We start from the raw sequence: 12,608 nt of genomic DNA, 5'->3' as shown, positions 1-12,608 counted from the left end.
TTGTTGTCTAGGAGTCGATCCGAATCAGGTATTTTTAATCACTTTTTAAATTCATTGGGTCGAAGATACGACTTAGAGTTACATTTTGTTTGAATTATTTGTTCTTCGGTCGTAGTATAGTTTACTTTTTACGTTATAAATACAGTAATGTTAAGCGGGACCTCTGTTAATGTTAATTATTGACTCTTAAATCTGTCTTTAGGTTAGTAAGTACCTACTTAATAGAAATGTAGATGGCAATGTAAATGTTACGTTATATGATAAAACGTGCTATTAATATTTTTCCATGTTTGTATAGGAGGGAATATTTCGGATTTCGTGAAAATATTTTTCCAAGAAACTTTTAACTATTATTTACCACAAGGAATCGAAAACAGTTTGGGACTGAACGGAAGTGAACAACCTTATGATCTGGATTAGTTATATCATATAATCGTTCACTGGAGTTTAAACTTTCATCACTAACAAAAAAATTAACATTGCTTTTTGTAGAAGTTTCTCAGGCTGTAATCCCAGGCAAAGGCGGAAGAACTTCTTTTCTTATTTGAGGAAGCTATTAATTATTACTTGTTGTATCTGATCCGAATAATAATTGTTGTAGCGAAATATATATTACTACCTGACCCGACAGACAGAGAGTTGTTCTGTTCATAATAAAAAAACTCTTGCGGATGGAATTTCGTAAAATCCGTAAAATCAATCAAAATTCTTAGCTGACCTCTACTAAGTGAAAGAATATTCCTACCAAATTTCAAGTCTGTAGCTCTAAAGGTTCCAGAGATATCGTGATGAGTGATTATATACGTGGAAATCTCTTATATATATATAGATACTAGCTGGCCCGACAGACGTTGTTCCGTTCATAATAAAAAAAACTCTTGCGGATAGAATTTCGTAAAATCCGTTCTTAGCTGACCTCTACTCGGTGATAAGAATATTCCTACCAAGTTTCAAGTCTTTAGCTCTAATGGTTCCAGAGATATCGTGATGAGTGACTATATATGGGGAAATCTCTTATATATATATATAGATATGTTATGTTTTGTCGTGATTATGTCAGCCGATACGTCACGTGTCAGAGACAGAACCATATGTGATTGAGATGCGATAACGAATATAAAATACCGGTCCATTAGGAAATAAACAAAAGTTGATTGGCTTCTATGCAAATAATTAAGAAGATTATATTTTTTAATTTTATTTTTTTTCTCATCTTTCGTGAATAGATACGGTATCGATCTAGTCAGCCTATTTTGTCGTGTTATTTTTTTTGTAAGAGTTTTCAATCAAATATTCATTAATTTTATAATGAATGAGTCAACAAATAAAAAATAAATTAGTATATACACGTAGTAACGTATCTAGGAAATATATGTTTTACAAAATTAAGAATTGTCACAGAAAACCAACCGGTTATAAAGTCATTATTAAAATTAGCGATTCAATACTTAACCGTTTATATTTTTTAATTGCTATTTAGGCGAATGCGTAATGCCGTTGGGGTAAAAAATATTATTTAAAGACGCTTACAAACCCACTATAAATGCTCTTTTCAAAGTTATATTAAAGAGACCTTTTTCATGCATACTTGTTTCGTAAAGGTGAGAGTATGTCAAAAAAAATTGTGAGGTATTCAATATAAAGCACTTTTAAAACTTTAAAATTTTTAATTTCTGACCAACAATCGTACAAACCAAAGAAAAAAGCCTAAAATAACCATTAGTTAATCAAGAATATACCTCCAAGTATAAAATGAACACATCCTTTCTCAATAATTGTTTCGAAACCACTAAAAAGCCATAAATATTATAATACCACCTACATTGAGAACAGGTAAAGCCTTGAGGCGACCTGCAGTTTGTCGCTTAAGTGTCTTTAATTGTGTAAACTTTAACCTTATATTATATAACTTAAGCATCATCAAGTTGGTAGCACTATCAATAATCGATACACAGTTCCTATTTGAATTTTTAAGCGGTAGTTTACGATTGTTTTCTTTTTTTATGATAATTGACACGAATTTTTAAAGGATTAAAACGAGTGTATAACTGTGTTTTACCTTAGATCATTAATACGACTAGATAGACTATGACAGCTTTGAAGAAATCGAAAATAATTAAGTTTAGAGTTAACCTCTATTCTGAGCAATGCACGCACACTAATACACAGTGAAATGCAAATTGCGCTTGTAAGACGTCGCTTGTCATGCACACAAAACTAATAATTCTGGCCTGTTTAATCAGTTGTCTAACAGCAAAATACTCTATGTAGAGGTATAAGTTATCTGAGGTAATATATTTTGCGTAATAATAGATTTTGCGTAAAATTTACATTATTGTTATTTAAATTATAATAAATATTAAAAATAACATCTTAATAATTATTATACTAAAACATACCTTTAGCTATAAATATCAGTACATAGTAAAGAGAAAAGATTTACTTATTTGTTTTGTTTTTGGCAACTGAATATTTTGACTAAACCGGCTATTTATATTTTCTAAATTTTTAAGAGCTGTCAAACATAGCACTGCGTTCAAGTTCAAGTTTCGTTGTTACATTTATAAAATAATTTTATTTTAATCCATGTGGGTTCTTTTTGTATATGAAAATATATTTGTTTTCTTTACTTATGTAAGTTTATACTTATTAGAGTATTTGTTAGTAGACAGAACATGAAACATTTGCGCAGAAGCGTCAAAAGTAAACTAAATACGCAATTTATCACCCGAGTTCGACAAAAGTGCAATTCCACTAATCTTATGTACCGAGGCCCTCTACTTCGTCTCACACCTATAAATTGTAACCTTATTATCTTTAATTTTCTGCCCTTCTTAGACAATATCCAATTTTTTTTTTCAAAGTATTTGAATGTATAGAATGCTTTATCATGTGCGGTTGTAAAGGTTTAAAAGTTTTTTTTTAATTAAACTTATGTCTTTGCATATATATATTTTATGTGATAGAAAGTGTTGAGGCAAACATCTATGGACATCTGCAAAACCAGGTGTCAAGAGATGCGGTCTTTGGAATGAAATTATTTATTTTGCTTTGGAATAGGGTATATGGAGACCACGAAAGGGGTTCAGGACTGTTGGGAGGCAGCCAGCAAGACGATTTGATAATAGCGGCAGGGAAGGACTGGATGCGGAAAACTCTGGACCGCACAAAATGGTGAAAATGGAAGCGACCTTCACTCAGCAGATCTATCCAATGATCAAGGTTGAAGAAGAAGAAGAAAAAGGGTATATATCCTTTAATATTACAATGTATACAAGTCAAAAATATTATAATAAGTTAAAATAATTTCTCATACCCGACTGTATAATCCTTACTTCTGATTGAATATGTCTGATCTCTTCAACATATTGTATGTTTGACTCAGTTAAGATCTACATGGGATGCGTTACATAGCCCTTATAAGTTAAATAGTTTAAGGAAACATATTTGCATAGTTTCTTCACAAAAGCCTAGGCCTTTTTGTATAAATTACTCGTATACCTAAGTGACGCACAGACGCGGACAGAATTGTAAACGACGCTGCTTGAGACATACGACCTTGGCCGGAATAGTTGTGATTTACTTGATTGCTAATGATTTACGAACATCAGACGCGCGTTTACGTATCGACATGAACATCAGTGTGTCAATGTAGAGTACCGTTAGCAAAACAGTGAAAGGAATGGGAGTGAAACGAAACTGCAAGTGACCTGTTATTACAAAGTATATATTCTGTTTATTCTCTATAGCAGATGATATCAGATATCAGAACAATTGGAAGAGAATTCGCAATTTTAAAGAAGATATTAATTCTATAAATAGAATAGATGTGTACTGTAAGATATACCCGGATATAGAATATGTTTGTTATATAGATTTTTGACTGGAAGTCACTTACTTTACATGTTTTAAAATAAACTCAGTATTTTCTTTGACTAAAGTGAGTGTTACATATTTAAATAAAAAACTTTTTAAAGCATTAAAACGCGTGTAAATGTTATTACATTTACTTTGTTGAAACGTCGGGTTAACTAAAATAATAATAATAATAAAAATATAACTTTTACGCAAAAATCTGATGACTTTATTTTAACAAAGTTACAATAACACGCATTTTAATTATTAAAAAAGTATTTTATTTAAATGTGTAACTATTGCGTTAGTCAAAGAAAATAACATGAGAAATTTATTTTGAAACATTTGCTCACTAAGTACACTGTTTCTTGTGTTTTTAGCATTTCTTTTCCTCCTGAATATATCCTCCAAATTCATGAAGGAGGTTTTAAGTCATAGTATGTCACAAACCTAGCGCAGAGCAAAAACTGTCTCAAATATTTATTATACTTCTGATGAAAATTGGCAGAAAGCGGCAAGAGGAGAAAAAAGTTTTCTGTACAAATTATTTGTATGTAATGAAAATTTTACAGCGTAAATACTAGGTGATTTAATATGGACATAATATAAATAACAAAACAATAGAAAATAATTTGAATAAATTATTGTAATTGGATTGGCTGAATATATAGAAACTGTTGTCCTGCCATCTCAAAGAAAGAAAAGAAACTTACTCCCGCAAAATTACATTTCTGCTTAATTATGATTATTTTAATACACGCTCTATTGAAAATATAAAAAAATAATAAAAACTAAATTAGAACTTTAATGTGTAGGTGGGTTATATATTATATGTTTCGTTAACCATGTCATGGACAGTATTTCGATGCCGTCAAAATAGGTATTTTAACCTTCCAAGATACTTTACTAGTAGAACTTAAATCAACACTAAATGATAGATTGGATTTTATATATTGACTCCGTTAAAAAGCGTTATATTAAATATAAAATAAATTTAAATATAGTAAATATTTTTTCAAAATTTTGGATATGAATTTAAACATGAAAATATGTACCTAAGATTGAGTTACAATAACGGTTAAAAACAATAGTTAAATACACTTTATTATTCTATGTTCAAATTTTTAAGCTATAAATTCTAGTTATTCACAGCTGCCCGATATCGTACATTAATCTATTAACTTCTCAATTTTCATAAAAATATTACTTGCTCCGTTGAATCTCATTATACATGGAAGAATGTGACGTTATAAACAGATAAATCATATGATGCATTATTATTATTACTACAAAATCAAGTAACTTATATTTTTACGATACGACATGAGCCGTGTGTGTCGTCCTGGAACTATCTCATACAAGGAAGCTCATTCATTGCCTTAGTTCTTTAAGTTCCTTGAAAACATAACTGTAAAGGAACGCGATGCGTCCAATCCAGTTGGTGGGGATGATATTCTAATTTGTGACATGTCGTGTGAAGGTTGAATTCGACAGTAGGGCTCAGGTCGAACAGCTGTTTATAACGTGATAAATGCGGTAGAAGACATACAATGAAGCGACGTCTCTACGCAACGCCTAGTGATCTATCTAGCCTTTCACAGAGTATGTATAGACATCTATCATATCATACAGTGCCTGTCAGTCTGCCATTTGACATAAAGATGTCATGTGCCTGCATCGTATAGTGGCAGTACCACGGCCACATTATTTCAGGACTTCGCTGGAACGTGAAACCCCCCCGTTCCCCTATCACCCCGTCGCGGTCGTCCTGTTGCCTCAGTACGGTTTGCAGTTTCATTACCGCTAGGTACTTGTCGTGATATTTTCGTGCTACTACTGCTTTGTTTTTTAATTTTCATTGTTACGTTTCGACTTTTGTTCTGTGTCGTTATAATAAATCTACCAAAAAAATATTTTTTTTTACTTTAACCAGATTCTTTCATAAGTTTTTCACCATTATAATTATAATATTAATCAACATAAAAACACAATACCATTACATCAATCAATAATACTGATAAAATATTTTTTTTTATTTATTCGTAACAATAATATCCTAGTAAAGCTTGTTTTGCACACCGTAACAAAGCGACGATGTGACGTCATCGACGTCAGTTCCAGATATAAAGGGTAGTTAACATATATATTTGGGAAATATTGATCTGTCCAAAGAAAGTTGCGTGGCAAAAGCTATTATAAAAGGCAGCATTCATACATACATCAAACATGAATTGTAACTTCTCAACAATACTCTTAAATTCTTTGTGACAACTTTGACATATTATTGTCGCTTTGTGTACTTCAACGCATGAATCTACAGTATATTATGCATGATGTGCAGATTTGAACTCGTCAATTTTACATCATCGAAGGCTATTTTTGGTTCGCCGTTATATTGAGCTGTGGATACATGAAAGTAGCATTACTTATCGAGTTTTCCTGTGAGCAATTTAGCTGCTTCCTACTACCGAATTCATAGAAAAGAATAGGGAAGTCCCAGGCCCATGGGTGTCGTAAGAGGCGATTAAGGACATTTACCAGGGGGAGGCTTTTTGCATAAGATGCCGGCTTGATTATTGGCGCAACGGGGCCTTTTTCTGCCGTGAAGCAGTAATGTGTCCGCACTACTTTTGCTGAACGAAAGCTGGGCTGTCAGTCAGCTTACTTATAGAATAAAATAAATCGTGACCTAAAAATATATCCTATGACATTACATCTTTGCAAAAAAGCTTTGAATGATTGACTAACTTATCTTATTTAAGATAAAGTGGAAAGTCTTCTGATCAGACTGACATGACAAGCATTCTACAGATGGAACCCAATTAAAGGTTCAAACAAACCCACATGCACACACACCCGCTCATTCACGTTCACACACTCATACACACAGTTTTCAGATTTGTTTTAATTGTGCGATTATTGTAAAATGTAGTTTTTAATCATTATTGTTTATTTCCATATTGTTTATCATTTGTGTATCATGTTCAATCAAGACAATCATTTAAAAATCTCATAATGCACTTAAAATTTATTTAAATTTAAATAAAGTGTTCTTTCAGTAAAATGTTAAATCGACAATATTTCTTACTTACTTACTGCCCCTCCATGTGGCATAGTCGTGGTACGTCCTGTATAGATTTAATTGAACTATTTGTTTAAATCCTTATCATATATAACAATAGGTTTATAAAACAGCCATTAGCTAACACGTTGTATTCTGACAGCCATTCGTTTGACCTTCGGTAGCGGATAAGAAATCGAAAGTAGTCTGATTTCTGTTATAGAGCTTAGACTGCCAATTAAAATACCACTCACCTAATAGTGTTATGGTTATATCAACAAATGTAGACCTGGCTCTTTTATTCAGTAAAAATACTTTGTTTTTGAATTGAAAACTTCTTTAGCGGCGATGAGTTATTTTTTATAATATGGGTATAAAATGTTAAACTCGCGTCAGGACACGTGGCCTGATCAAAAATTGGTAAGACAGTCGTTGAAATTATGGATGAAAGTCGATTTTTCTGTAAGATAAACTTTTTAATGTAAAATAATTGTTATTGTTCTGAAGTGTTATTTTTTTTTGTGTAATATAAATTGTCATTTTGAATTTATTGTGGAACAGTGGTGAACTATAAGTGAACATGCTATGTTATTGTACAATAACTGTTCCCGCAAAATTGCTCAAGCAAAACCGATGCGATGTTAGTGTTTCATTGAAAGCTTTGCGAAAGACGTGAAATATTATATGTATTTTACTCAACAATATGTAACTTTGAATCTACGAGACATCAAAGTCATAAATTACTTCATCTCCAATGTTATTTTAGACAGTTTCTTGAAAATGCGCAATAACTTATGAGATTTGTAAACTATATATTGGCAACTTTGTATTGCAGTGATATTCAGATAAAAATAAGTTAGATTTATTGAACCGACGTTTTGTACAAAAGCATCATATTTCCATTCATTTATGAATATAAAGTTATTTTCCCTTGTTCATTTATTTCAAGTTTAAATACTATCTACTATTATTACAAAAAAATAATTTAAACATGGCTTAGACACGTGTTTTGTTAAACAGTGACCAAACTATAACAACGTAACCTAACAATAATGATGTCTTTATTGGAGTTTATTTTTTTCTATAACAAAACAGTGTTTAGCTTGTGTTTAACTAAAATGTCAATTGACACAACATAAACTGTAGTGTACAGGAACAATCAATCTTAATATAATCTATCTATCTATCTGTCATCATAAAATAATCTAAATCTTTCATAAGAATATCTATTCGACACACCTTAGACAAGCTTCGACTCGTGTTTAAATATAAGCAATGTCTTAAGATTGTTGAACGCTATACACTAGAAAGACACAGATTTGTTAGTACAAACAGAACTTTTTTTAAACAAGTCTTCAACACATGTTTAACTTATTTGTAATAACACAGTATATTATATCTTATAAAACTTTATCTATTAATAAGAAATCTCCAATATGCTCATGTCATCGGCTATTATCTCCCAATATAATAAAACTCTTTCGACTTACTCATTTTGTGAAAATAGAAAGATTTTATAAATATTTAAATCAAATCAAAATCATTTATTCATGAAGGCCAAGAGAATGACACATGAATGTTAAAAAAAATATCTTGTTGAATCTACTGCTACTTTATAAAGGGTTGAGCTAATGAAAAGAAGTAGCAAGAAACTCATTGCCACTCTTTAAAATAAAGATTTACATTTTCATCGCTTTACAAATCATTTCAATTACAATATATGTAAAGTGACGCTACAAACATACTTAAACGTAAAAATAGTCAATGCCTTACGCGAGTAAGTAAAAAAAGTAAATATAAATTAATACAATTTTGTTGCAATATAATATTGTTTTAGTTATTAAATTATGAATTCGATTATAAATAAGATAAATTTATCGACGTAATAAAACCAATTATGATTGATATTATCAATCACCTGTCGTATTATACCCGCGCAGTGCGTAAATTTGCGCACGCGCATGCCTCCATTACACAACATAACAATTACTGTCCGTTCGCAACCGCACAATTAACGTCTATTTCCAAATACTTTGGTTAATGAATCGCATGAGAAACTGGTAGCTTTTTGCCCGAGTTATTTCTCATAGTGACAATGTGTCGCGATACAAGCGATAAACAATGAAAGTGTCTTGACAACTTATGGGAGCCTGGTACAATATAGGCTTAGACTATAATTGCTCGTACTTGTGAAGACTTATTTTGCTTTCGATTCAATAATAATTAATAATAATAATAATAATTCAATAATTTCCCTTCAATAATAATAATATTGACTCAATATTACACAAATTATCTAATCCCAAACTTTGGATAGCCTGTGCTATGGGTTGCAAGACAACGATATATATAATACGATATAATTATATAAACATACATAAAAACAAATAAACATCCATGACTCGGATACAAACATCCATATCAGCACATTATTGCATCTACCGGGATTCGAACCCGGGACCTCTAGCTGAGAAGGCAGGGTCAGTAACCACTGAGCTATATGGGTCAATGTGGCTTTTTAGATTGACATAGAATTCTTAATAATGTTGAAGTCAATCGAATTATATCTAGGCATTATTCGCATTTTGTATCTTAAAATAAGTCTCTTTTAATTCTCTTTGTAGTCTAAATAACAAATATTAATTATATATATTAATTATAATCATATATCAATTTAATTATGATATATGACAGGAAATAACCCTCTTTATGTTATTATTAATAATTTCAAAATACACAAAATATTAAATAGATTCATTGAGCATTTAATAAATATTTCTTTTTTAACTATACATCGTTTTGATCATACAAACTGACTTTCCGTAACTGTATATTCATCATTACTGGTCATATATACGCCCGTGAAAGTATTAATTGTAAAATTCATGTTATAAATACTATTCATACTAGCAACGAACTGTCATGTTATTCTCTCGATGAGTTGTAGGTTTATCAATTCATTCGGTAACTGCTTTAGAAAAGTTAAAAGAAATTCGGCTAGCGAGACAAATTACGCAAGACCTTGCAAAGAAAGCAGGCTTGATATTTTATACTAAGAGTTGAGATTTTACCGTTGCTTTACTAATAGTGAATAAACAACTTTAACTATAGCTAACAGATATGTTTGAAGCGAACCCTCCTATTCCTAGACTGTGCAAGATGGTAAACACTCATAGTGATTACATCGATATTAATTTCACGTCTTCTGTCAATACAGTTCGTAAATTATTTGTATGTAAGTTTAGTGAATAAAATGTAGTTACAACAATTATATTCCTCAGTCTTATATAATAATATTTAAATATTAAATCATTTAAACATTATTACTTGTTAGCACATATGTTTTTTTTTTCTTAAACTAATATTTACTTTGTGAAAATTAGAGCATGTACCTGTAATTGTTTGTTACATTAAATAAATTAAATAAATTTACAGATTTTTATTAAATTGATATTATAATAGAAGCCTTACTCTTACATTATTTACGCATTAGATTGCTGTCAATAAATTGTAATAGTACGAACAGTTCATTGACCAAACATACATTGATTACCTTTGTTTTTACGCACGGTATAACAACGTTAAAAGTTACTTCACTTTCCCTGAACAAATTGCTAGATTATATTATGTATTTATGTAACTGTGGGTATTTGTTCATCACATTTAAATAGCTTGTCTGAATTAATTATATGATTTACCTTTGCCGGTACACAAAGTGTAGAGTATTTATATAATCTGTTTCACTGATAGAGCAGCTTCATTATAGTTATAAATTTATTTTATTTTATAAACATATGCGCATAAAATACAAAATATCAACTCTGAAGACAAAAGCTGTCGCCGAAATAAAAATTATTCTAAATGGTTCAGTAAGAATACTTTCTAAAAGTATTTCTCGCGTATTTTTAAACTATTTATAGAAATAGAAAAACTATTATTGTTATTTTATTTGTAATAATAACATTAATTTTAATAATTAAATAAATAAAAACCTAGCTCTCTGTGAATATATATAACATACTTGTGTAGATTTAAATAAAACGTTAGTAAAATACACTGGTCTTAAATTCAAATTGAGAATTTACCTCCCTTTTTTAAAGTTACCAAATTTGTACTTAGTTCAGTTATATTACTCGTCTCCCGAGACCTTATAACCTAATTAATACAAAAATAAATATTTTCAGAATAAATAAATATAAATTTTAATTTTTTTAAAACTACATTTGCATAAAATACTCGATATGTTTGATATAAGCTAAAAAAGGTATTTAATTTCTCAAAATTGACTCCTTTAGAAAATAATTCTTTTTGATGTCACTTCTAACACTACCACCGCTTCGGAAACAAATGGCGCTTTTTAATAAAATATACAATATTGTACTGCCATTGTTATTGCTATAAAATAATCATAATTCAGAGCCATTTTTAATAAAACTTTTTTTATAGATCATTATCAACCTGAACAGTGAATGGGACTTTATTACAAATGTGTATACATTTAACGCTTAACCCTTAAAGCTATTATGTATCTTATAGCTAACCTGCAATGACAGCTAACGTAAGAAGCGCGGTCGCGCCGTAGTACTTCATAAAGCCCATCGTACACTCACAGTCACTTCACTGCACTACCGCATCACGCGTCGAATCACGCGGGAAGTCAGCTCAATACAGTGCCTTTGCTAAGCACGTTTCGTCGAACCACCACTTTGCGACCGGCCGCTTGCGACTCTGTGGTGGGGGCAACCAAATGTCACCTCTCAGGGTACTGATTTCAGGATGTGGTACAGATATTGCATTTCACAGATTATGTACGCAGTGGTATTTAAGTTCAAAGGGGGAAGTGTTATTTTAATACGTTGAGTAATAACTTTCATGCGGAAATAAATTCTGATATTTCTATTAATTTATATTAAGTCAAATTATATGTAGGATTTTTAGTTAGGTCACAGAAAGAGCGTTGATGTCTTTTCAATACAGCGTTATTTGTCTACGAGAATCGTCGTAGCAAGGAAAATCGTATCAAATTCATTCATTTATTCAAAATAGAGAAATAGAAAGAAAAGAAATTTAAAAACACTTCAATAAAAAACCTTGTTTATAATTAGTTTTAGTATTATAAGCTCAATATCATAGTCATTATTTTATGCGACTTATAATAAATTAAACTTTAATCGTATAATAAAACGGCAAAAACAGATTCAAAATCTACACAACATATTTTATAATTTGAAACCAATATTGACACTTCAGATTTTTATATAAATATATTTGAATTTAAATACAGCTCCAAATTTTAATGGATACATTTAAATCTATATACTAATTATTAAAAATTAATTGACTGTACATATTATCAAACTTTACCCTGTATATATATATACATATATATACTTATATATATATATATATATATATATATAAAGAGTTAAAAGTGTTGAATTACTAAAGAGGTTTTAAATAAAAAAATCGGTATATGCCTGACCAATGAACAAAACAGGAAACTATATTAAGGCGAATTTTATAATACAAAATACAGCTAGTTTTTGTTCTTTATTATTTAAATAACATGAGGTAATATAACAATATGTATATTAATAATTGTGTTAAAATTACTCTGGTAATTTTGCTCTGATTGAACACTCTCCTTTAGTCGACTTGAGCTGACTTTACCCAAACAAGCGTTACTTAACAA

General features: G+C 30.3%; 1 protein-coding gene across 5 annotated transcripts in view; it reads right to left on the bottom strand.

Annotated features, from left to right (window-relative positions):
- LOC126976339 (uncharacterized) overlaps positions 1-11,616 on the bottom strand; it is a 119,734-nt gene extending 108,118 nt beyond the window's left edge. For 4 of the 5 annotated variants that reach the window (XM_050824631.1, XM_050824629.1, XM_050824633.1 and 1 more), the window contains exon 1: positions 11,458-11,616. In XM_050824631.1, coding sequence (XP_050680588.1) covers positions 11,458-11,515 — 58 coding nt within the window. In that variant the 5' untranslated portion in view covers positions 11,516-11,616. The remainder of the gene's footprint in view (positions 1-11,457) is intronic. The other variant, XM_050824634.1, reaches the window with a different exon arrangement.
- Between the last annotated feature and the right edge of the window lie 992 nt (positions 11,617-12,608).

Source organism: Leptidea sinapis, chromosome 40 (genome assembly GCF_905404315.1).
Source record: "Leptidea sinapis chromosome 40, ilLepSina1.1, whole genome shotgun sequence".
Classification (NCBI taxonomy): domain Eukaryota; kingdom Metazoa; phylum Arthropoda; class Insecta; order Lepidoptera; family Pieridae; genus Leptidea; species Leptidea sinapis.
This window is presented reverse-complemented; position numbering and strand designations above follow the sequence as displayed.